Source organism: Cotesia typhae, unplaced genomic scaffold (assembly GCF_013202065.1).
Source record: "Cotesia typhae breed Kobodo isofemale line unplaced genomic scaffold, CoteBio_Ctyphae contig_27, whole genome shotgun sequence".
In the NCBI taxonomy this organism is placed as follows: domain Eukaryota; kingdom Metazoa; phylum Arthropoda; class Insecta; order Hymenoptera; family Braconidae; genus Cotesia; species Cotesia typhae.
The window spans coordinates 1,065,067-1,091,473 of NW_027423733.1; the positions used below are offsets into that span (position 1 = coordinate 1,065,067).

Genomic DNA, 26,407 nt, shown 5'->3' on the forward strand with positions numbered 1-26,407 from the left:
AGTTTCAACATTCATAACTTGGTATATCTTGTCGATGAAGTAAAACAATTAGGGCCTGTAGATTTACATTCAGCATTTTGTTATGAAAATAACATGCCGGAAATACATAAAAGTGTAAGAACTCATTATCAACCACTTCAACAATTTTCAAGACGAACGTAGGAAAAAAATATGTATCATAAAACAAGAAATATAAGAAGTATTAATCTAATCCGTGCGTATTCACCTCATACTAAAGAACCATTTCCATCGGGATTTTCAGAAGATTGTCTTCAGTACATGAAAATAACATAAAAAAAAATGGTTATTGTCAACAGAGCAAAAAAACCAGACTTGTTTACTGAAAGATAATTTAGTTTGTCTAATAGAAAACATTATATTCGTTAACGGTATTTATCACTAACTTGTACGCAGATACAATAAAATAGAAAAGATGTACAAGTATAATATTCCATCACAACCATACAATGATTTTTTCAAATGCTCGGACTTGATGCCTGAATTAGTTTCAGTCCCATTCAGTTCGGTATTGCAAAAGTGTTACCGAATGCCAGCTGTTAATTTTGGTCATTTACTTGAAGATGATATGCAATATATTGCAACATTACTACATGAGAACTAAGAAATTATAGGAAATAACTTAGATGAATGTCTGACTTATTTTTAAAGAAGCTATAATTATGTTAAACTTCACATAATTACATCGAATTTAGGAATTAAACAGTATAATACTATACACTGTATAATTTCTTTTATATAATTATGTCATATTAATTTTTAAGTGACGGAGTGACATTTGGTAATCGATAGTACAAACTGTATTTTTTTGTATGTATAAGTATACACTTTCTGTGAATTATAAGTTAATAAATTAATTTATTTGAAGACAATTATTTAATTTGTGAAATTTTAATAAATATTCTTTAACATTCAATAAATATTTATTTGGGGGTAAAGTACATTTAGTAATAGTTAATAAGTATTCATTAATAGTTAACAAATAGTTAATAATAATTAATAAATATTTTGATGAGTGAATTTGTTTCTCTTGCAAGGTCATATGAGAAGAAGATTGCTTATAAACAAAAACCATCTTTATAAATTTTTTGCATTCATTATATTACATAATAATAACGTTTATTTTAAATTACCAAATTCTATCACAGCTCATATTATTATCTTTTGTATTTTTAAATATTAAAAACGTTAATTTAATTAGTCAATTTAACTATTACCATATATGCCAACTTATATAGGATTATAAGAAGTGTCAAAAGAAAATTGCTGTTTTTGCTTTTTAATTTAAATAAATATTTGTTAACAGTTAACAAATATTCATTAACCATTAATAAATATTTATTAACAGTCAATAAATTGTACTAAATAAATTACTTATTAACTGTTAATAATAATATTTATTTACTCTTCAAGCTTAGCTTACAGTAATTTAACAATTTAACTGGCTTACAAATTAACAAAAGATAGAACACCAGATATACAAAAAGACTAAACATCGAATTATAAAAATATATATGTGCTTTGCAAATAAAAAAACATTATTATTATTATTATTATTATTATTATTATTTTGTTACTAAATGCTCAGGGGGGTTATCCCCGGAGTCCAATTCTCTGAGGGCCCAGCCTGAGCTCCATCCGTTACTGCTGGACTACTCTGCACAACAAGGCGGTTAGTGATCACAGCAGGCCAAAGTCATTTCCCTTAAGAGATGGAGGGAACCAAGTAAAACAGCCTTCTGCATCCCAACTGCCAAGAACTCAGCTTTTGATGAGCAAGCTGGAACTTTGGCAAGTGAGGATACAAAAGACTGTTTCATCCCTCCTAGGACGCCAACAATCAGGACGACAAGCTTGACACGGTAACCTGGGTAAAGTTTGCCAATTTCAAACAGGAGATCCTGATATATTTGTCTTTTGTGCTCCTCTTTGGCTGAGATGTTGTATTCAGCCGGGGCCGAGAACTCAATGACATAAATGTCACGAGTGGCCTTGTCGAAGACCACAATATCAGGTTTGTTGTGATCTATCCGCCGGGTTGTTGCAAATGGCATGTTCCAATATATTTTGCAACTGTCATTCTCAACAACCTGGGGAATATCTCCTGGCAGATAAGGCAGCACTGGTGTCACGTCAATACCGTAGCAATGACGAAGATAGTAGTACAGTACTCTCAGGGCAGCATTGTGACGCTGGATATATGCACCTCTCGCCAGCACTGGACATGCCGACAAAAGGTGCATAAGCGTCTCCGGATGTTGTCTACACCTCCTACAGGACGTGTCCGGAAGCTGCACCTGGTGCACCTTGCTACGGTACTCAAGACTGTTAATGACACCATCTTGGCAGGCAAATATGAACCCTTCAGTCTCGGACATCAGGCCCGCTGACTTTAAGAAGGAAAACGTCAGCTGGATGGACAAGCTATGATCACGCACGTGTTTAAAGAACACGCTGTGCATGGACTTGTCCATCAGTTCGCCAAGAAGTAGTTTTTCCTCGGCTTTCCTGATGACGCTCTTAAATTCCTTCTTTCGGAGTTCCATAAGAGCGTTTATTTCTCCAAGACCAAGGGTTCTTGCCGCATATATTGCTGCCTTATACAAGAATGACCCCTTATGCGCATTTTCATGTTTATGTACAATTTGCATAAGAAAGTCATCCTCGTCTGCAGTGAAATTGACAACTTCGTCTGTTAAACCCAGGACCAAACGGTCGTGAAGCCGCTCCAAACTCTGCAAACCTCTCCCACCGATGGACCGGGAGAGGTATAATCTGGCGACTGATGAATTGGGGTGCATGCTCCGATTCATATTAATGATCTTACGGGTTTTGATGTCGAGATCTCGTAAATCCGTTCGGGCCCATTTCAGGACACCGAAAGAGTATAGTAAGACTGGGACAGCGAGCATATTAGTAGCTGAGACTTTATTTTTGCCGGAAAGTTCGGAGGACCATATTTTCCGGAGTCTCCTAACATACTCGCTCCGGAGAGCTGTTTGGACTTCAGAGACCGCATGCATACGGTGCTCTTCCATTCCTAGATATCTATACAACTCTCCAGCGTCTAATTGTCTTAAGACGCTCCCATCTACTAACTCGACATCATCCCCCGTATCAGAGCACTTACCCCTCGCCAGGTGTGCGACCGCACACTTGTCCAACCCAAAAGACATTCCGACATCTCGTGTGTACTCTGCTGCGATGTTGAGGGCCGCTTGTAGATGATCTTTATCAGCACTATTGTTACGTTCTCGTAAATTTTAAATTTATTTAAAGTTTTATAAATCTGTTTTAAAAATCATTAAATAATTATTTAAATCATTTAATTATTATCCGAGGTATTTCGTAACGGAAATACCTCGAGATAACAGATTTATAGAACGTCAACGCAGTCTAGTAGACTAAACAGTCTACGTTGTGGGTTTTGGACTGCGTTGATGTTCTCATAGGGTAACCTGAGATGCAACGTTGCTTAAATTCATTATAAAACTCATTGTAATTATTATTGTATGATACATTCTGTCTCCAGACTTCCTCTGGAACAGTCAGTCCGAGGACTTAGCAGAGGAGGAATCTCTGCTGGTCCGAGGCTGAACCTGCCAATTCCTTATTAATAAATACTTCTTTTTTAATTGTCAATCGATTAAAATGGGTACTTATTAAAACCTCCAACCAGGGTTGAGAGCGCTTATCAGCGTTTCACCCTGGTTCCTTTACCTCGAGCGCTAGCCAGCGTTCGGGTATCCTATCCAAAAATATCCTAACTATTACCCCCAGGGTAAGAGCGCTTATTAGCTGTTCTCACCCTGGTGAAATTGACCAGAGCGCTAGCCAGCGTTCAGGCACTCTACCCATTCCCCTTCATTATCTACCTGTAGGCAGGTAAAACAAAAGTAAAATATTAAAATATATTTTATTTATAAATTAAAAATGAGAATTATTAAATTATGTATATTTAAAAAGTACTTCGCGGATAAATCAGTGACATGACCCACCTGGAGTCTATCGACTTCCTAACGAGGTCAAAATCTGGACATTTAAATAAATTATTTAAATTTAAAAATTAATTACACCCAAAATTTGGGAACGTAACACTATAGAGCTTCAGATCATCCATGTAAAGCAGATGGGTGACTCTTTAAAAACTAAAGCGATGTTATTCGGTAGTGCCTTTTACGTCAACGTCCTTAACAGGAGTATAGTGTCAAAACTCTCGTTACCTGGAGAGGATATTGAGTATGTTAGTAGCTTTAAATACCTAGGTGTGACTCTCGTCACTGAATGGCTTTCGCCATTGAACCGTCGATTGTATCTCATTGGCTGTGTTTTCTGCAGCATACTTGTGCTCGGCAAGAACGGCTTGTTAGGCAGAGACATTAAGCTGAATCACAACTATGCCAGACATCGGGACAACGACAGGACTGATACGCTCTTAGCGCCGATTCCGCGAATAACGATGTACAAAAGCTCTTTTCTCGTCGTTGGAGTTGACTTCTAGAACTCTTTACCGCCTGCTACTTCAACTGCTGCGTCATTAGATGAGTTCAAGACTCGTTGTTACAATCACTTACTATCTATTGAGCAGGCTGAAATTGCAGGTGCATAGATTCAAGTGTATTGATGTACTTAGAGTGCGACTACGTGTAACATGATATTCGCTTGGCTTTATTTAACTTTAATTCTTATTTTTTCATTGTTGAAAATGAACTCAATTTCTTCTATATATTTAAATTTTTTATTCACTGCGGATTTGAGCTTCTGTGACTAATGACGACAAGAGACATTGTTTAAAGACATTTTGCCTTCTCATTATTGCACAATATATTGTTTAATAATTTTCTTTCATTTAAAAAACAGACTTTGTACTATATTATAATATTTATGTATCTTTTGGCTGTCAGGGGACCGTGTCCTACAGCCAATCAATACATTACATTACATTACATTATTATTATTATTTATTAACATTTAATGAATCGTATTTAATAAATAATTTATTAACTGTCAATAAATATTTATTAATTCCTATGATGTTAAAAAATCATTTATTAACAGTTAATAAAGCTTATTAAATATAGACAAATCCGCCTATCACTGTAGATGAAATGTGTGATATTGATATAAATATAATTCCCTATCAGTAAAATTTTAAAAGTTTGATAAATCTCGCTCACTCAATGCCCTATATAAGAGTGACTAGTCTGAAATTTCTGCTTGCTGTGATCCTAATCATCATATTGTACATTACATGTAATAAGCTAGATCAATTAAAGCTAATATAGCAATATTTTAAGCAATCCAGTTTTTAAATGATCCATTCTAGGTCCCATATTATTCCTTATAATGATAAATAGCGTTGCCAAGAGGATAAAGTATTCTAAATATGGTCTTTTTGCTGATGATAAATACGCCTACTATCACTTGAAATGTAGTCAACTAAATGATGCAGCTTGCAAAATCAATACCGATGCTCAGGCTGTAGCTGATTGAGCCAAAGATGTTGGTCTTGAACTAAATCTTTAAAAAACTAAGGTTATGATACTGGGTAGTAACAGGAAATTGAAATCACTGGATGACTGTGATCTTCCTCTAATCACGGTAGATGGAAATGCCATTCCATACGTTAATTCAACCAAACACCTTGGGGTTTATATAACTAATAATATTTCCTGGGATGTTCATGTGGCCCACACCACGCGTAAGGTTTACGTTACATTTAACAGCCTCAAACAAAGGAAGAACATATTGTCTACTGCAAATCGTAAATTATTGATAACTGCCTTAGTTATTCCAATACTTGATTACTGCTCATTGGTATTAATAGATAATTCTAAAAGACTAGACTATAAATTACAGTGCCTGATGAATAGCAGCATCAGGTTTATTTTTAATTTGAAGCGTGATGATCACATCACTTCTTATCGTCGCTCCTTAAAATGGCTCTCTATCAAATCAAAAAGACTATATCTCTTGGCCTGTTTTCTGTATAAACTATTCAGCTCTGGAGAGCCTAAATATTTGAGGTGTCTCTTTATTGAAGAGTCACAAGACATCAGGCGATCAGAAAGGTTGGCTTCAAAATACAATAATATCTCATTCAGCCTACCAAGTTCCTCAACAGCAGTATATGAGCACTCTTTTTTAATCTGATCAATACGTCTTTGGCGAGAAATACCACTGGATATTATTAACTCACTCAGCATAGAGGCATTCAAATCTAAAGATTTTGATTTTTTCTACGACCTTGAACTTAGGGAAACATAGGAACCAAAGAACCAAAGTTTTACAAATATTATATGTGATCTACACTAGTCACAAAAATTAAGGGATATAAAAAAAATTCCAAATTTTTTGGTGATTTTCAGCGAGCTGTAACTCCGAGGAAAATGATCGCACAGAAAAAAAAAAAAAGCAAATTGTAGCTCCAAGTGTCTAGTTTTTAGATATGACCATGAAAATTTTTTGTCATCGTCAGGTCTGGAGAAATCCTAAGAAAACTACTGAAAAAAATTTTTCGAAATTTTTTTCGTCTTTAAAAAGATCTACGGGCTTCAAAAAAATTTTTTCGATTGTTTCGTTTAAAAGCTCTTTTAGTAAATTTAAAACCCTTTAATTTGACGTAATCAAAAGCTTGTACGATAATTTGCCGCGGAGTTATCGTCAATCAAAGCAAAAAGTTTTTTTGACTTTGGAAATCAATAACTCTGGAAATAATGACCGTATAGGAAATCGAAGGAGGGTTTTGAAAACTACACAATATTCTCTATAAGAGAACGTAAACCGCTTTTGAAGAAAAAATTTTTTTGAATTGAAAACTCGGACTGAAAAAAGACAAAAATTCGCATAATTAAGGATATTTGGATAACTTGGTATAACTTTGGATAAAATGGATGAACGAAGGATATCGTTGGTAATTTTTAACTTCAAAGTGTCCCCTAAAATCCCTAAGAAATTCAAAGCGCTGCGATTTTTTGTTCATAGTGCCCAGAAGCTTCAAATTCTGTGTTTTCGCAAAAATCACCATTATGAGCAATTTTGTGATTTTTATTCATTTTTCCATTGAAAAAATTTTTTTCAAAATTCTTTATTTTTCGATCAAAAAGATTGATTTTTCAAGAAATTTGAAAAAAAAAAATTTCAATTTTTTCGACTGTTGTTTTACCGCCGGCATTAGCGTTACCCAAAGCGTACCACGTGGAGGTTGCTCGGTCGGATTTACGCTTCTCACACACACGTGTGTGTGTGTGTGTGTGTGTGTGTGTGTGTGTGTGTGTGTGTGTGTGTGTGTGTGTGTGTGTGTGTGTGTGTGTGTGTGTGTGTGTGTGTGTGTGTGTGTGTGTGTGTGTGTGTGTGTGTGTGTGTGTGTGTGTCTTTGTCTGCGTGTTTGTCTGTTTGCAGCTGCCGAATGACCTCTGTACGCACGGCAGTAACTGCTCAGTACCGTGTATTGCCACCTCTGTTCTGAATCACAGCTCGTAAACGCTCTTGCATGTTGATGCATCGTCGAATATCACGTTGCGAAATTCCTTGCCAACAACGTAACAACGCTTGAGTCAACTGATGAAGATTGTGCATGACTACCTATCGGCAGTCAACGTCCCACGAACGATGACCAACGGGGTGATGTCGTGGAGTGAGCATAGGCACGCGATTTGCGCGTCTAGCGCGTAGTCCTTGCTCTCGAAAGCGATTTCGAACCGTCGATGCCGATATGTGTTGTTGGGGAGGACGTTGTCGACGATTGCGAAATTGATGAGCGATCGTGTGGGCATGCGCAGTAGGGTTTCGACGAGCTTCTCGAATGATAGCTCGATCATCACGCTCGGTAGTGATTCGTAGTCTACCTTAACCCGGACGACGATCGTAACTTTGAGTCGCGTTAAATCGGGCATAGGCCCGACTGATAACGGACTGGCTCACTCCCATAGAAGCTGCTACTTCCACCTGACTGTAGCCCTCTTGAAGGAGGGTAACAATGCGAGCCACATCTGTGGCAGCTAAATGTCGACGAGGCATATCAAAAGGTGCTTATCAAAGAAAAGCTTACATAAAATTCACGTAAGGAATTTAGGCTAAAAAGAAAACGTAAAATTCAAGTTTTGTGTGAGGAAAAGCCGAACTCCGCGGGGGTATATCAATTTGTTTTTATTGAATTTTTAAAATGAGATTTAAAACTAAGGCAGTTGTAGCGGACAGAAAAAATTGAGTTAATTTTTTTGATAATAGTGAAGCATTCTGAAGACGATAAAAAAAAAAAAATTTTTGATAAAAAAATTTCGAAAAAATTTTCGAAAAAATTGAAAATTTTTTTTTTTTTTTTTTTCAAATTTCTTGAAAAATCAATCTCTTTGATCGAAAAATAAAGAATTTTGAAAAAAAAATTTTTTTCAATGGAAAAATGAATAAAAATCACAAAATTGCTCATAATGGTGATTTTTGCGAAAACACAGAATTTGAAGCTTCTGGGCACTATGAACAAAAAATCGCAGCGCTTTGAATTTCTTAGGGATTTTAGGGGACACTTTGAAGTTAAAAATTACCAACGATATCCTTCGTTCATCCATTTTATCCAAAGTTATACCAAGTTATCCAAATATCCTTAATTATGCGAATTTTTGTCTTTTTTCAGTCCGAGTTTTCAATTCAAAAAAATTTTTTCTTCAAAAGCGGTTTACGTTTTCTTATAGAGAATATTGTGTAGTTTTCAAAACCCTCCTTCGATTTCCTATACGATCATTATTTCCAGAGTTATTGATTTCCAAAGTCAAAAAAACTTTTTTGCTTTGATTGACGATAACTCCGCGGCAAATTATCGTACAGGCTTTTTGATTACGTCAAATTAAAGGGTATTAAATTTATTAAAAGAGCTTCTAAACGAAACAATCGAAAAAATTTTTTTGAAGCCCGTAGACCTTTTTTAAGACGAAAAAAAATTTCGAAAAATTTTTTTTCAGTAGTTTTCTTAGGATTTCTCCAGACCTGACGATGACAAAAAATTTTCATGGTCATATCTAAAAACTAGACACTTGGAGCTACAATTTGCTTTTTTTTTTTCTGTGCGATCATTTTCCTCGGAGTTACAGCTCGCTGAAAATCACCAAAAAATTTGGAATTTTTTTTATATCCCTTAATTTTTGTGACTAGTGTATAAGATAACTAATCTACACAAAATCTATTGTTTAAACTCATTAATATTTCTAGTTACACTAATATTTATAATTTAATATTACATCTTCTCTTATTTTGTAAATGACGGTGTTTATAGTCTTACATAGTACTTGTATCATTGTATTTTTATATTTTTTGCCATTTGGCTTTTGCCTTGGCATTTAAATCTGAATAAATAAATAAATAAATAATAAAATGGTACTAAATATACATGCTTATTCTTTTTTTCATTATTGAATAATTTTTTTGCATATGCAACATTTGCATGAGGCAAAAGACCCTATTAGTGGCACCTTTTCTTTGAATGAAAAAATGTTCTACTTGGAATAAAAATTAAAAATTTTTTTGATCTAAAGGTCTTAAAGATTATAAATAATATATTCATTATTGAAATTAATTATTTCATTAATTGAATAAGTACCAAAATCAAAGAAAGTGTCAATAATGGGGTCATCGCCTCTATTGGGGTCTTTTACCCTATGCGATGACGCTAATGTTCACACCAATGAACTCATGTGGCTGAGCAAAGTAATATTTAATTTAATTTATACAAATATTTCTATAGTTCATCTGGTACCATATCTTATAATAAGTTATTTTTCTTTTAATTATTTAATAATTAGTTTAATTATTATTTAAATAAATATTTTACTATTTCTGATAATAATTCAACTTCTTACATATCGTAACCAGCTGAATTAATTTTTCACAAAAGCTGATGAGATCTGTTAAAAAAAAAAATGATTTTGTAAATACTAGGCTAAAACCAAATGTATTTTTATTCATCTCAATCTATTAAAAAATTTCCGAAATTTTTTAAGTGCTGGAAAATTCTAGAAATAAATTTTTCTAAGCATTACTACAAACTCAATGCGTAATTGTAAAAAAATAACAATTTTAAACTTGTTGACTAGACTATAAGTGAGAACCACTGCAATACTATACTTTTCACACTCAAGTAGAAAGGAGGGAAATAGGTGCGTGCTCGTCGTTTTTTGCGTTTCTCGCGCAAGTCTATGTCAGGACTCTGGGCCAAGAATCTGGTCAAATTCTGGTCACAGACTGGCCCAAGTCTGCCGCTAGTCTGGATAAAGAATCTTGATCAAGTGTCTTGGTCAAGAATTGTCTAATTCTTTACAAAGTGCTTCTCCAAGTATCTTGCTGAAGAATCTTGCTCAATTCATTGCTACTAGGGAACATGAACAGCTTAAAAATTGTGTGAGACTCCCAAATGGAGTTATTGTTACAACGAAAACTAATGTTAAAAAAGATATTGAAATTGAGTTTAGAAGTTATTTCGCTGGTAATTGTAATGCCATGCAATTTTTTAAGAAATGTATTTATAAAAAGTCTATAATTCATAGTTCTGACTATACTCGTGCCACAAAAACCGATGATACTTATTTGCTGTCTATTGCGAATGAAATTATTCATGTTCATCATTTTGTCGTAATTAATGAAACATGTTATATTTATGGATGTTCTGTATCAACTGAACCATATTCTGTTGGTCAAGTTCAGATGGATCATATTCATTGTGTAGTTAATAAGTATGGTGATGCTATTGTTATAACAAATATTAAAAATTTTAAAGAAAAATTAATGCGTATCCAGATTGACATGAAACGATATATTTGCTTTTTTCCTTATAATGTTAATTTAAATTAGCTAAAACCGTTTGAGCATGAGAGTCACTATTCAGGTTGATGTATTTATTATACTCTGGATCTGGATTGATCATTAACAAAAAATGAATATATATTTAAAACACAAAACTGTATTTATCTGTTATTAATATCTCAATAAAAAATATAAACGAATTAATAAAAAATTCTCTTTAATATTATTAAAATTCCCTCGACATATGAAAAATTTATAGATTTATCGATAGCTTAACTTATTTTTTCTATTCACGATGGTTTAGGAACGTTTTCAAGCAGAAACTTTTTCCAAGATGAAAAACAATGAAGAATGTGCTAAATCTAAAGAGGCAAAAATTGGGAACGTTGTTGTTAAAAATAATACATCATCAAAAAAGGTAAATATGAATAAATATTAGTTCCATTTTTTGGTAAAAATTTAAACTGTAAGTACAAAATCCTATCTTCAATTTCTTTTATTATTCGAATGTTGTCTTCAAAGTTTGCGCGATGTGATTATATTGCTTTCAATTCTCTTCAATTTTTTTTAAAAAAAATACAAAACTACTTGAAAGAAATTTCATAAAAATAATTTTTTAGAAATCTAAGGATATGTTGAAGAACATAAAAAAGGAACATAAAGTGAGTTCTATTCTGTTATTAACATTTCATAAATAATCTGTTTAAAATAATTCGCAATATATGTAATAATAATCATAACTTCCTTATAGAGTAAACCGAAAAAACTATTAAAGAGGAAAGAAGAAACAGTCTCAAAACCTGTAAGTTTTATATTGATTTTTTTTAAATAATTAAAATTCATAGTTGAAACTGATTTAAAAATCATTATCGTTTAAAATGATATATATCTCCAACTTTGTAAAATATGTACTTATGAAATTTTGTAATTATTTATGCAGGTAACTCTTGTAGTACCAGTCAAAAAACCCAGAATTACTAAAACACCATTTGCAAAAATAGATGCATCTCAGATTGACAAATTACCACTCAAGCTAGATGATGTTCCTCTAGGTACTGTTTATTTTTAAAACTTCCATGTATTAAATTTTTTTTTCAATCCAAAAATTCATTAGATAAAAAAATAAACTATTTTCAGGATTAGCTGACACGGTTTTAATTCCTGACATTGACTTGGGACATTTGAATACACAATTAGGAGCCGGAAAATGCCATCAAACGTCAGTGATGTCCAATAAAGGTATATTTAAACTTGTTATCTTGTAAACATGTATATGTCAGTCAATATTCTATAAAAATTATTATCATGGTATGAATTTTCAGTATTGTCTATCGAAAAATTGAAACATGAAAAACGGAAAGAAGATAAGTAAGTTGATTATCAAGTTTATCGTATGAGCAAATTTTGTAAAATATAATTTTTTTTTATTGTAGTCTGAAAACGGATAATGCTAAGAAAGTAGCTTCAACAAGTCATGTAGGTAAATTAGCACATGAGATTCAATTCATAAAAAATGAGTTAAAGAAAAGAGAAGTATTTGAGAAAAATATACTGGAGCAGATGTCTAAGCTAATAGCAACTTCGGAGCAGAATAAGAAAATGCTTCAATCGATAACAGACAACTGGAATGAATTTCGGGGTAACATTATTTTTTTTTTTTTTTTTGACTCATTACAATATTCATTGGATAACTTATCTATAAATGTTTTTGATATCCAGAAATTCCGTCAGATAAATGCTCCAAAGCGCTCAAGAGAAAACCGGTTTTCCTAGCGTTGGTTTTCACAGAAAATCTGATGACAGTAAGTTTTATTTAGGTACCTACGTTAAAAAATTGTAAGTAAAGTTGATTAACTTTTTGTTGTTTGGATAGATTCACATTGGTGAAGGAATATATATTCCTAAGGCTACTTATGACGCAGCAAAATTAAAAGCCAAGACAGGATCTCACCCAGTAAACAATATGATGTCTTTAGAGGTTCTTGATGAACTCCTATTTAAGATTTGGACGTCGTAATTTTTAACGGAATGGTGTCTCTAAGACGTCTTGAGGACGTCGAATGCGCCACTTTAAGAGTAATATAAGACTTCCACAAATATTCTCAAAGAGATCTTTTTTCTGAGTTCAAAAAAAAAGAGTGCTTACAGAAGTTAGAATTAGGAAGTCTTTTTGAGTTCAAAAATAAGATGTCTTGCAGAAATCCGAATTAAGAGCTCTTTATGACTTCAAATAAAAGAGTACTTATAGTAGTCAGAATTGAGAGCTCTTTCTGATTTCATACAGAAAATTTGCAGAATATTATTATTATAAATTAATAAATATTATTTATTCATGCTATAAATTTATTAATATTAATTGTTAAATTATTATTGTTGTTATGTAATACTCATAATAATTATAATAATAATATTGATTTTCAGTCATTTTGTGACTTAATTTAAGTAATTTTTATCATTTAGTCGCCATCCTTTCGTCCACGAAGTCAGTATTTTTTTGATACTCCTTGATAAACAAGATGCATGTAATCCACTGGAAATTGAGACACCATACCAACACCAATATCTTCAAAATCTGATTTTCCTAAATGATGATCTTCATTTAAACGATTTATAAAATTCGAGTCAGTGCGTAATGGTGCATCCATATCAAGAAATAACATTCGATGGTCACTATATTCTCCTTCTTGAATGCACTTACCGCAACCATAAAAACCACCATGACCTTTTGTGTAGGTTACAAAAGCTCTCGCTGGTGAATCACAAATGACAGCCCTTATAATTACTTTAAATTTATGACTATCATACTCGAAACCTTCCTCTCTCAGATTTTTGTACTCATTAATGAAATCTTGAAGAAATTCATTAGTCATTTGGTTTGTTCAGTCCATGGTATATACCAATAACGAATGAATGGTACAGAGACTTTTGGAAAAATTTCTCCCAGTATAGGATACAGTTGTCATTTTGAACTCTTCGATATTGGCAAACCATCAATGTGTATACTAATCTGGATAATATCTGTAATCTGTTTTATATCGACAATTTTTAATTGATCAATTAATCCTTCTTTCAGTCCATAGTGGAAATATTCTCCTGGTGCAACCTCACGAATAGTAGTATCTGTAGGAGTATCAATTAAGGTACGACTGTCATTTGGAAGACTTTTTAACTCTTCTATTGACTCCACATTTCTAATAATTTTTAGTAAAGCACTTGATCCAGCTTGAGTAATGTTAAATTCGCATTTCCATTGAGCTAATTGTTTGGTTAAAGGAATTGGTACTTCGATATCACAATTATTATTATTATTATTATAAGTGATAGAAGTTGTAGTAGTTGTTGCTGTTACTGTTGATGTTGTTTTTGTTGTTGTACAATGATAATTATCATTATTCTCTGTGTAAGTCTTTAAAGAGATATCGGTTACGGTATTATCTAAATGAATCGACTGTAAACTGAAATCATCACTGTCATAATTATTGTCGTTGTTCATTACACTGTTATTAATAACTGGATCATTATCAAACGAAGTATCAACCGATGCTTTTGCACGTGCAGTCTCCAAAATTGCCTGCTCACAGCGTTTTTTCAATCTTCGATTTTTCTGACTCTTAGACAGTTCACTGAATCTTTTTCTTTCAGACATCTTGAGAAAAAAATATTTTAAATTAAAAAAAAATCATAATTTATATTTATTTTTTGGATAAATGTATACGTTACCTTTAAAATCGAATGATTTCTCAAATTTATCACTGATAAAAACATGAAATATCATACACAGTCAAATATTAATTAGCTAAGAATATGCACTTACATTATTTTTAGAACTTTTAATTTACAAATTACGAAATCACTGGTTATAAATAATTAATTGATTTCACTAAATTAAAGTTTTGCAATTCGACGCTGAATGTAAACAGAAAACGTACCATACACTTATAGGTTATATTAAAACAGAGATAAAAAATAAAAATAAAATTTCTATCGTTGTGTGTATGCGCCAATACAATTCAATCCTACCTCAGCAAAAAGACCTCTGAAAGAGTTCATATTCATGACATCTTACGAAGTCAGAAAAAAGACCTCTTAAAAAGCTCAGATTATTGATGTCTTATGAGTTCAGTAAGTAAACTACTTGAAGAGCTCATATTTTAGAAGTCTTACAAAGTTTGTCAAAAGATTTCCTGTCGACTTCTTGATTAAGAGTTCTGATTGATGAATTCGTTAAGACATCATATTTAGACTTCTTATGGACGTCTTTGAAAAGACTTCTTCCAGAAGTCTTTCTGATTTGGATGCTGACTGGGCAATTTGTGAAGAAAATGTTGATTCCGATTTTTTCCCCTCAGGAATTATTAGATTCCAGTGTAGGTGGGGGTAAATCAAATCGGTACAAGAAAGAGACGCAAAAACCACCTTTAGATCCGACCCAGTTGTTGGCAGTAAAAAGTATGCTAACTACTTTGACATTTTATTTGACTTATATTTAACGAATATTTTTTAGTCGTAGTAATTGGTTTTCAAGTAAAGATATTTTTTTTTTTAATGTAATTTATAAATGTTACTGTATTTTTTAAGGTATTTACCATTACTATCTGGAGCCACTGAATAAAACTCCTGAAGAAGTTCAAGTAGAATTAAAAAAAACTAAAGACTACATAAGTAGCAAGATAAGCGATATGAGAATACCTCCGGTATCAAAAGTAAGTATAAATATGTTTCGAAGAAGTTTGTATACTTAAAATGGTTATTTCTTTTCACGAATAATGAAATATCAGTTTACTAAATTATAAAAATGATTTTTCTTTTATTAGAAATCTCTAAAAAAAGACGAAGAGATTGATGACGAACAACTTGAAGAAGAACTGGAGGATGATGGTATAGAAGTTTCACAATCAAGCGATAAAACGAGCGATGAAGAAGCTGATGATTTGAGAGAAAAGCAAGATCAAGAAAAATCTGACATCGAAGATGTTGAGAAGCCGGAGTTTGCGGAAAGTGATGGAGAAAGTGATCGAAATATCATAGACGCTACCGGAAACGAATCAGAACACTCTGCGACTGAGAAGACTGAGAAGATAATATTTAATGTGAAAATTGGAAAAATTTAAAGAAAATTTAAAATTTTTGATAATTTTAAACAGAATTAGTTTTCCAATTCTGTTTCCATTGTTGTTTAATTCGGTTTAATTCGGTTCTTTAATCAGAGTAAGGAAAAATAAGTTAATTTAATATTAATAAACATTTAATTCATTATTTCAATAAGTTCTAAGTGAAATTTTATGCATGTCCGTACAATAATAGAGATCGTGAAATTTAGTTCTTTAATAAATGTCTCAAAAAATCGTAAATTCACCAAGAAATTTTTTTTATCAAAACCCTTGCACAGATACGACAATTAGATTCTTTAATAATCTAATAGAATTGATGATATAACAGAATCTAATACATTCTTGTAAGAAATATTTTTACCTACCTAATAAGTTAACTTGAGAAATTGCGCTATACATCTAAATGTCATTGCAAAATAATTTCTTATAAAACTGGTGATTTACTAAAATCTCATAGAATCTTATAAATAATAAATGGTTTAATATTGATTTTAATTAAATTAGGGGATCATTTCCTTGTAAAAACCTTCACAGATACGACCGTTAAATACTCATATATTCCAATAAAAGATCCGATAGTAAAATACTCATAAATTCTCATTAAATTTTTGACCGTAATTTTTATTTTATTTTATAAGTTTTAAAATAAAAATTATTACTTATAAAAACTGATAAAATCGCTAGTCAAGTTGCCAAAGATTCTAACCTTATAAAAACTCATAAAAAAGGACAATAAATTTTCAAGTCTCATAGAAAATATATCTACAGATTCGGTAGAATCTGGCACCAAGTTCCGTTCAAAAATTCCGTTGTAAACGGAGCGCCAGACTACCGAATGTGTTTACCGTAAGCAGAACGATATTTTTAGGTTGTAAAATTTTATTAATTCTACAGAACTTTTTTTTCTTCAATATTAATTTATAATTATACATTATATGTTATATTATCAATATTAATTGATAATGGTCATTGAAAATAATAAATTCTATTTAAAATTAATTAAATTCTCTAGTACAAACTATAGCGACCCAGATTTTTAGATTTTGACTTTTTTCTTATGGAGAAAGTGACATGCCACAGACTAAATAATTCGAGAATGTATGGTAACTCTCTACTAGATGGGAGACTACAGTTAAAAAAAAAAGTTATGAGCTTGTGTCGATGCTCACTAGGGCTCGTCAATGTTACTCTAACACAAACTGTAGTTAGAAAGTTCGAAATCGAAAATAAAAGAAATAGTAACAATCATCAATATTACAAAAACCATGGAAATTTATTTTACGATTTTACAAAATATAAATGTTATGATTGATAATTTGTCTATCAATCTAAACCAAAAGATATACTTGATGGAATTTTATTAATGCTTATTAGTTACTCTACGAGAAATAAAAGTTTAACGTGATTTTATTGTTACAATTGTTTGTGCACTAATTTTCTGCGGCAAAAGTACATAATTTGAATTGAAAATTTTTTCAATCACATAAAATGTTGAAATTTTTTTTTTTAAATAAAATCTCTAGAATTTACTATCTATCAACTTTACATATGAATTTTTTTAAATTAAGTATTATTTATTAACTAGAGTCAATATCTACAAGAGCTCACATTGTTTGGGTTTAGTTTCTATGTAATAGTCAGCTGATCATTGCCTAAGTAATTCTGGTCGAGTGTTTTACAGATATAGGTGGCACTGCTATACTGCGACCGAACTGCGCGGACATTCAAAACGACAATATTCTGTACATAATGCTTATATGCATTATGAGTTTGATGAATCGTATTATTTACTAACAACATAATTATGATAATAATAATATGTAATAAAAATGATCATGCTAATAATAACAATAAAAATGAAGATAATACTGATAGTTATTATAATGATAACAATAGATTGATGTTAAAAATAATTGCATTCATAATATTGAACAATACGATTATTTTATTAAATTATTAAGGATTGTGGTATTAAATCCAAATTCACAATTTCCTAAAATACAAAAAATATAAAAAATTTTTCCTACGATTTTATAAAATATAAATATAATGATTGATAATTCAAGTCTATCAATCTCATCCAAAAGATATACGCGACTAATTTTCATGAAATTTTATCGATGCTACTAGTTTCTTTACGGAAAATAAAAGTTTAATTTATTTTCATGATAATTTTATGAACATTTCATATACGTGGGAAAAGTACAAACTTTAAATTAAGAATGTAAAAAAATTTCTTATGAATACAAAAAAATTTACAGAGTAAACTACTAACTAAACTATCCAACAACCTATGTGTATGTTGTTAAACATATTGTTCTAATTTAATTTAATTTATTAACCAGACTAAATAGATAATACGCTAAACATTGTTTGAGTTTTACTTTCTTCGGATATACCAGCTGTTCAGGGTCTCGAGAATTCTCATCAAGCAGTGTGTACATTCTATGGTCTTTTGGTCATTTCCTGTAGATGGCATTGTTAATCGATTGAGCGGGTTTCAAATAATCATAATTTTTAGATAATTCGTGTTCGGTTATAATACCGGCACCTTCTCTCAAACTTGGGTAGGTTTCTTACGATTGTAATTCTTTGATGGTCTTGAAAAAGACCGTTATAATCAAGACTACGTAGTAGTCTTGAGATGACTTGTTAGTCACACGCTCTTGAATAGGAGCCTTGAGTAGTCTTGAGAAGACTTATTCTCACTCTAAAAAATGGGAGTGAGAATTGATTAGTTCTGATAAGAACTGTTGAAAGTTTAGTTTTTAGCTCTTAAAAGAACTGATTTAACGATACTAGTCAGCGTTTGATGTAGTCGAGATGATCCGAAATGTTCCGAATGGTTTAGTCGTGGATATACAAGCCTTGCTCGCTTGAGATCCAAATATACTGCACTGTAGCTGTAAGCCTTGCTCGCTTGCTGTAGATTCTTGATTGGCTTCTTCTTCTTCTTCTTCTTCTTGGCTCAATGGTTAGAAGTGGACTGTGTCAGTAGGTCTCCTCGCTTCCTCTTTTAAACAGTCTGGTGATTTGAGAGGGGATTGGATTATGTGAATACATTGGCTCGCTAGCTCCGATGGACTGAGTGGGGGTTTCGAAGGTAGCGGCCCAATGACAATTTAGAATGATTTCCCACTATGAATAGAATAATTTTCCACTAGCTCTCTCGTTATGGTCCGTGCTTTTGTTAGCACCATGACTAGCTCTCTAGTCATGGTCCGTGCGATTTTTGATGCCAATTGATGATTTTGGCCTTTTTCAACATTCTCCCCCCTAAATTTTGCAGGAATGCAGAATTTCAATCAGGCGATTCTTGGTGAGGAGCTAGTGGGAGAAGAGCTAACTTGACAATTGGTCGAGTAAGAATTGATGTAGCTGTCTTGAGAGTGACTACTCGAGTAAGTCCATCCTTCCCTGGGTGAAGTTGAATTACTCTCGCGAGAGGCCATTTTGAAGGGGGAAGTCTTTCATCTGTTATTAGCACCAAGGATCCTAGTTTGATATCGTCTTGCTGGTTACGCCACTTTGAGGTGGACTGATGTGCGGATAAGCATTCTGCTGACCATCGGTTCCAGAATTGTTGAAATCGTTCTTGAATCCGTTGAAATTGAGATAGTCTTGACTCGTTTACGGAGGTTAGAGATGGTTCAGGTATAGAGTTGAGCGCAGCTCCTCGAATAAAATGGCTTGGAGTTAGAGCAGAGAGATCTTCTGGATCATCTGATAGAGCACTGAGAGGTCTTGAGTTGAGTACTGCCTCAACTTGTGCTAAGAGAGTGGAGGAATCTTCAAATGTGAAGCTGGTCTCCGATATTGACAATTGGAGATGACGTTTAACAGATTTCACTGCAGCTTCCCATTTTCCTCCCATGTGCGGTGCTCCTGGGGGATTAAATTTCCAATTTGTACCATCATTAGTGAGAAGACGTTGTAAGTCCCAATCATCCAGATGGACTTGAATCTGTCGAAACATCTTGACTATGTCAGTCATGAAGATGAATTTGAAACGTCTGATGAACAACAATACGTCGAATATATCTCTTTGAGTTTTTGGACCAGCATGCTGAATGTCATTGAGTGATACTTGTGAGGTGGTTTTACATGACCCGTTGAAAACGACTCTGAGCTTTGTAGTAGTGCTTTGTTCTCGGAGAACTCCATGATGAGGTAGGTAGTAGACTTGTTTAGGTTCAGGGGCATCCTTTGGAACTGCTACCATGTGGCCTAATGTTTCATACTCGTGCATGAAGTCCGTATACCGCTGTTTGAGAAGTCCGTCAGATTCCAGACGCTTGAAAAGTCGTTTCCAACAACGATAAGCGATAGCTCTAGAATCTCCTAACTGTGAGATGTCAGCTGATAGTGGTATTCGCACTACGTAGCGCCCTTCTTGGTTTCGTGAGAGTGTGCTAATGTAATATTCTTCACATTGCGCTTCTGCTAAACTGAGAGATGGCTTTGTTTGATTTGGTACTTCTTCCTGAACCCAGAATCTTGTGAGGGAGTCTTGAAGCTCATCGTTTGTCACAGTATGAAGAGACCTGAGAGGGAGATTTCGTGCTTGAGATGATGCTGGTCCAAGATAGGCCCATCCAAAGATTGTGTGAATTGCTAATGGCTCATCTGATTGCCCTTTAATTATTGGAGATGGTTCTAGTATTTGATTAAGCGTATCAGCCCCTATGAGGATTTCAACGTGTCCAGGCTTCAGGAAGTCTGGATCTGCTCTTTCTAGCTTGCTCAGATGAGACCAATGCTGGTCTATGATGGAGACTGATGGAATCTTAGTAGTGATTTGAGGCAGGATATGTGCTCTGAGATGGACTTGTTTATGTGAGATGCAAGACTCAATGGTTAAGTTCGTTTGACCAAGAGTTTTGCTTGAAGACTGATTACCCACGCCTAGGATTGGTATCACAGCGGCTAGTTGGTTGAGTTTTGCTTCTTTAACTAGCTTGGCTGAGACTAATGTCAATTCTGATCCTGGGTCGATTAGAAGACGAGTTGTATGTTTTTTCATGTTAGGAGACACTACTAGTGTTTTGCAAGTAGCCAGGATTACTGCAGTTCTTGTGTTAATTGCTGATAAAGCTATTGCATTTGCCTGAGCAGGCAATTGCTCTGGTTGAGATGACTTGGAGATGTCAATTATCTGAGAGGACTGGTTTGCCTGAGCAGGCAACTGCTCGGGTTGAGATGACTTGCTGATGGTAACCTTTTGAGATGACTGCTTATATTTGGTGATGTTGGTATCAGTTTGAGATGCTCTTGATCTGAGATGTCTTCCTGGCTTGAGATGACTGCGTGGGTTTCGAGATGACGGCTGCCACCGTCATTGTGGAGTTGGCTTGTCTTCTGTCTGAGAATGTTGAGACAACGATGATAACTTTTCAGAGAAGGCTGTTAAAGTTGTTGGCTTTTCCTTGGGTTTTGCAAACAAGCCGTGCAACAATGTATGATGGCGTTCTTTACAGAGTTTGCAAGTCAGGGTGTTGCTGCACTTATACAAGTTGTGTCTACCGAGGCAGTTGTAGCACAACCGTTCGGTTTTCACAAATTGAAGCTTCTCAGCATCTGACTTTGTTGAGAAGTCTGGACAGAAGGCAAGATAATGATTCTTGCCACAGTACTTGCAGGTGTTATTTAAGTCCTTTACCCATGGCTTGGTTTCTGGTTGAGATGACGTTCCAGGTTGCTCAGAGATGACGTGATGAACCTTTGCTGGTTGAGATGCCCTTGTTTCTGATTTTGTCTTTCTTAATGTGGTCTTGGACTGCTCCTCGATACTTTCTAGAGCTCTAGCAGCACCAGTTAGAAACCCAGTTAACTGTTCTAGAGATGGATACTCCGTTGATGACCCAAGATGCATTTCCCAATCTTCGCGTGTTTTGGAGTCTAGATGATGTGTCATGAGATGAACAATGATTGAATCCCACTGGTCAACTGGAAGTCCGAGAGCTTTCAGAGAGTTGGTTGATTCAGAAACGACGTTGAGAAGATCATTGAGAGTTGCTGATGACCGAACTCCTGGCGTCTTTAAGCGTAGAAGCTTGTCCAGTTGAGCTGCTATGAGAAGTCTTTTATTCTCATACCTCTTGACTAGCATGTCCCAGGCTACTTGGAAAGAGTCAGCTGAGATTTTGATGTTTGAGATAAGACTAGCAGCATTTCCAGAGAGACTGTTTCTGAGATGGACAAACTTTTCTGCATTGGAGATGGTTGTGTTTTCCCCTATCAGTGAGACGAACAGATCTGAGAAGGCTCTCCAATCTCCGAAGTTACCAGAAAATGGTGGAATCGGAATTTTGGGCAATGATGATGGTCTGACTGCTGCTCCTCCAGTTAGACTTGCGTTGGCAAGACTAGTTCCACTAGGAGGATTAGCTGCTTCTAATTCTGATATCCTCTCTTCCAGGGCAGCTTGGACATTAACAACGCATTGCATAGCCGTTTCGTAGGCGTTGTTCTTGATGTACGAATCGTCTGGTGGGATCTCGACCTTAGACAGGATGATTTTTTCGTGCTCTGCCTCAAACTTTTCCCAGTTGGTCTTGAGCATCAACAGCTTTGCTTTGGCCACGTGAATGTTGAAAGATTGATGAGTTTCGGCCTGAACTTCCTTCTGCAGAGACATGATGAACGCGTACTTTGACTGCTGCAGCGACAATCTAGCCTGAAGTGCTGACATCTTTGAGGATTTGAGTGACAAGACTTCCCGCAGCACTTAGTGCTCCGCAATGCGCAAAGTAGTGAAACTCAATCTCAAACAATGTTGTGCACTCTCAGAGATAAGTCTGGAGATGTCACTTAGTACTACCCAAGCCGAGAGAAGATCCGGCTCGAGGGACCATAAAAATGTTCGGTTATAATACCGGTACCTTCTCTCAAACTTGGGTAGGTTTCTTACGATTGTAATTCTTTGATGGTCTTGAAAAAGACCGTTATAATCAAGACTACGTAGTAGTCTTGAGATGACTTGTTAGTCACACGCTCTTGAATAGGAGCCTTGAGTAGTCTTGAGAAGACTTATTCTCACTCTAAAAAATGGGAGTGAGAATTGATTAGTTCTGATAAGAACTGTTGAAAGTTTAGTTTTTAGCTCTTAAAAGAACTGATTTAACGATACTAGTCAGCGTTTGATGTAGTCGAGATGATCCGAAATGTTCCGAATGGTTTAGTCGTGGATATACAAGCCTTGCTCGCTTGAGATCCAAATATACAGCACTGTAGCTGTAAGCCTTGCTCGCTTACTGTAGATTCTTGATTGGCTTCTTCTTCTTCTTCTTCTTCTTGGCTCAATGGTTAGAAGTGGACTGTGTCAGTAGGTCTCCTCGCTTCCTCTTTTAAACAGTCTGTTGATTTGAGAGGGGATTGGATTATGTGAATACATTGGCTCGCTAGCTCCGATGGACTGAGTGGGGGTTTCGAAGGTAGCGGCCCAATGACAATTTAGAATGATTTCCCACTATGAATAGAATAATTTTCCACTAGCTCTCTCGTTATGGTCCGTGCTTTTGTTAGTACCATGACTAGCTCTCTAGTCATGGTCCGTGCGATTTTTGATGCCAATTGATGATTTTGGCCTTTTTCAACAATTCGTATTGTAATTATGCGTTTGATGTATTGTCTTATTTACTAGCAACAATATCATAATAATAATAAATGATAATTTAGGAGCTGATTTTTAAAATGGTATCTTTTCATTTTTGATTAATCGAGACACAGAACTGATTATCTCCAATTCTAAATATTTTTATCGAACTTTTTTAATTATGCTATAAAGTGCTATCGATTATGAAGCTACAATTTGATTTTGATTTAGGAATCTTCATAATTCTTAAAGTAATAAATATTTAAGAATTCAAGAAACTGCTTTTTTTAAAATATGAAAAGATTCCCTTTTCAAAATCAGCTCCTCAATTGTAATCATATTATAATAACAAATAAAAATAATAATAGTAATATTTATAATAATGGTAATATCGACAAAACCAAAAGTAATAATAGTTATAACACTAAAATTATAATATCGACAAAGCTATAAATAATAATAGTTACAATATATTAAAAGTAATTATATCGGTAATAATAAATTGATGTTACAAATAATAGTAATATTAATATTTATTATTATTATTATTATTATTATTACTATAATAATTGATTATTTTGTTTTATTTTATTGATTGGTTTATTGATTAAAACTGAAGATTAAACGATTCTTAGTCATATTAAGTTCTTTAATGCTACTAGTACTATGAAAAAAAAAACTAATTTTTTGAGCAGGATTTGAGCTCTTTAATTAACGAACATACGACCTTTTATATAATAATATCTTTGCCTGCAATAATCCATTTATTTGTGACTTTTTAATTTTGCGCGGGCAAAGTACAAACCTTAAATTAATAATGTTAAAATTTTTATATGAATACAAAATTTTTCGTATAAACTACTAAACATTCTTATCCACAGATTCGGTAGAATCTAGCGCCAAGATCCGTTCAAAAATTCCGTTGTAAACGGAGCGCCAGACTACCGACTGTGTTTACTGTAAGCAAAATGGTATTTCGAGGTTGCAAAATTTTATTTAATTATATGGTACTCCTTTTTCCAAAATGATATATCATAAAAGTAAGTCATACTCTATTTTAGTGATATTAATTAATTATAATCAATTATAACATTTAATTCACTTAAAATTATTAAATTTTATCAGCACAAACTATAGTAAGCCCAGAAATTTCGATCCTGACTTTTTTTTCATGGAGAAAAGTCACCGCCACAGACTAGATAAAATAAAAATGTGTAGTAATCTTACTATAGATACGCAACTACACTGAAAAAAGTTAATTCACAGCTTGCATCTACAACCACCAGAGTTCACTGGAATTATTTCTACATAAACTGTAGATTCAACGGGATAGCTCACTGAAGTTAGAACCCCAAATTTTTTTCTTTTAATTTTTGATTTTTTTTTTTCTATCACGTTTTCAGCTTTTCGTTTGTTCTTTATTATTCACTCTCAACATTTGATCGTTCTCCATTTATTTATTTTAAAAAGAATTTCTTAATAATGTACCTTTAAGTTAGCCCCCCTGTCGCATTTTTTAATATTTTGGTAGCAATTTGGGTCATCAAGCCTCTATTTTTGATTGTTCATGTATATTTAACATTTGTTCCTACTTCACATATTTTATTTGTTGTTTAATTAACATTTTTAATTAGCTGTATGTATGCATTCTAAATATTTGCACTGCGCATGCGTCAACTTTACGTATATAGACTTTTAGCGCGGTCTTTTGAAAATTATAGTGACAAGCACATCTCATGTGTAAAAAATTAAAAATTTACGAGTGTAAATTTTTTAGGAATTACTATTTAATTAATTCAAATAATTAAAAAAATTGTTAGACGTCAGCCAATATCAATGTCATTAAGTAAATAAATAAATAACTAATAAATATTCATTTCATTCTTAATTTTTAAAAATATCGAGAGAATTGTTAATCAATGCATATACATTTTTTTTTTTTTCATCAATTCTATTTTCATGAATACTACGAACTATTAAAAAAAAAAAAAAAAAAAAAAATCCATAACAATTAACAAAAAATTTCAATACTTTATTAAAATAAAACTTATTATAAAATTATTAACAACTAGACGTTGCCCTTTTGTCCTGTGACCTCTATAATTGAAATTACAAGAAAAATACACTTACTCTAATCACTGTGCTGGTCAATATAATTTTCAAAAGTCCGCGCTGAAAGTCTAAACGTAAAGTTGACGCATGCGCAGTGCAAATATTTAGAATACAAATATTCAGCTTATTAAAAATGTTAATTAAACAAGAAATATACAATTTGAAGTTGGAACAAAGGTTTTTTGTACATGAACAATCATAATCAGAGGTTATTCCCATTGGATAGTGTACCATTCTATGATTTTGTGGTCGTTGCCGATAGGTTGCATTGTTATCCAATCAAGTGGATTTCAAATAATTGTAATCTTTAGGTGAAAAGTCTTACAATTATCCGCATGGTGTATTGTGTCATTTACTTACAACAATGTCATAATAACAATAACACTAATAATAAAAATTATGAGACTGACATTAATTATATCGGTAATACCAAATTGAGGTTAAAAATATCATTATCATTATTATTACTGAATGAATTATTGTTATTATTAAATTAATGTGCATTAGAGTATTAAATCCAAATCAACAACTTTTTTAATTCAAAAAAATGTTAAAATTTTTACTGTATATAAATAAAAATGTAAAATCCCTATTAATAAGATTGTTAATCGCTTTTAACCGCGGAGTTTACGCGGATCAGTCACGTTAAGTTTTTTAATGCTACTAGCTACTATGAGAGAAACGGAATTTCAATTTTTTTATTAGGATTTGATTATCAAAAGTAACGAATAAACAACCTATCATATTAGAATAGCTTTGCCTGCATTAATTTATTCATTTA

The 26,407-nt window shown here is 33.2% G+C and overlaps 4 protein-coding genes across 4 annotated transcripts; 2 read left to right on the top strand and 2 right to left on the bottom strand.

The window, feature by feature from the left end:
• Positions 1–9,633: 9,633 nt before the first annotated feature.
• LOC141525670 (uncharacterized) lies at positions 9,634–13,206 on the top strand. The gene is made up of 7 exons (XM_074240230.1): positions 9,634–9,717; positions 11,750–11,861; positions 11,947–12,048; positions 12,132–12,177; positions 12,243–12,448; positions 12,529–12,611; positions 12,683–13,206. Exons 1-7 carry the CDS (start codon positions 9,634–9,636, stop codon positions 12,824–12,826), a joined length of 777 nt encoding a protein of 258 aa, XP_074096331.1. The 3' UTR covers positions 12,827–13,206.
• An 86-nt stretch (positions 13,207–13,292) lies between these two features.
• LOC141525671 (uncharacterized) lies at positions 13,293–13,679 on the bottom strand. The gene has a single exon (XM_074240231.1). It carries the CDS (start codon positions 13,677–13,679, stop codon positions 13,293–13,295), a length of 387 nt encoding a protein of 128 aa, XP_074096332.1.
• Positions 13,680–13,768: 89 nt separating this feature from the next.
• Positions 13,769–14,781, bottom strand: LOC141525672 (uncharacterized). The gene is made up of 2 exons (XM_074240232.1): positions 14,530–14,781; positions 13,769–14,455 (listed from the first exon to the last, which is right to left on the bottom strand). Exons 1-2 carry the CDS (start codon positions 14,572–14,574, stop codon positions 13,769–13,771), a joined length of 732 nt encoding a protein of 243 aa, XP_074096333.1. The 5' UTR covers positions 14,575–14,781.
• Positions 14,782–15,093: 312 nt separating this feature from the next.
• On the top strand, positions 15,094–16,750 carry LOC141525846 (uncharacterized). The gene is made up of 3 exons (XM_074240516.1): positions 15,094–15,258; positions 15,388–15,512; positions 15,624–16,750. The coding sequence occupies exons 1-3, from the start codon at positions 15,105–15,107 to the stop codon at positions 15,918–15,920; spliced, it is 576 nt and encodes a 191-aa protein (XP_074096617.1). The 5' UTR covers positions 15,094–15,104; the 3' UTR covers positions 15,921–16,750.
• Positions 16,751–26,407: the final 9,657 nt, after the last annotated feature.

What these genes read in the sequence shown, in the direction of transcription:
- LOC141525670 (XM_074240230.1), top strand. Translation starts at nt 9,634, where the DNA reads ATGGGGTCATCGCCTCTATTGGGGTCTTTTACCCTATGCGATGACGCT. An exon ending in GAAAAACGGAAAGAAGATAA is followed by an intron (nt 12,178 to 12,242) that starts GTAAGTTGATTA and finishes TTTTTATTGTAG; the next exon opens with TCTGAAAACGGATAATGCTA. An exon ending in CAACTGGAATGAATTTCGGG is followed by an intron (nt 12,449 to 12,528) that starts GTAACATTATTT and finishes TTTGATATCCAG; the next exon opens with AAATTCCGTCAGATAAATGC.
- LOC141525671 (XM_074240231.1), bottom strand. Translation starts at nt 13,679, where the DNA reads ATGACTAATGAATTTCTTCAAGATTTCATTAATGAGTACAAAAATCTG.
- LOC141525672 (XM_074240232.1), bottom strand. Translation starts at nt 14,574, where the DNA reads ATGTTTTTATCAGTGATAAATTTGAGAAATCATTCGATTTTAAAG. An exon ending in GAAATCATTCGATTTTAAAG is followed by an intron (nt 14,456 to 14,529) that starts GTAACGTATACA and finishes TTTTTTCTCAAG; the next exon opens with ATGTCTGAAAGAAAAAGATT.
- LOC141525846 (XM_074240516.1), top strand. Translation starts at nt 15,105, where the DNA reads ATGCTGACTGGGCAATTTGTGAAGAAAATGTTGATTCCGATTTTTTCC. An exon ending in CCAGTTGTTGGCAGTAAAAA is followed by an intron (nt 15,259 to 15,387) that starts GTATGCTAACTA and finishes GTATTTTTTAAG; the next exon opens with GTATTTACCATTACTATCTG. An exon ending in GAATACCTCCGGTATCAAAA is followed by an intron (nt 15,513 to 15,623) that starts GTAAGTATAAAT and finishes TTCTTTTATTAG; the next exon opens with AAATCTCTAAAAAAAGACGA.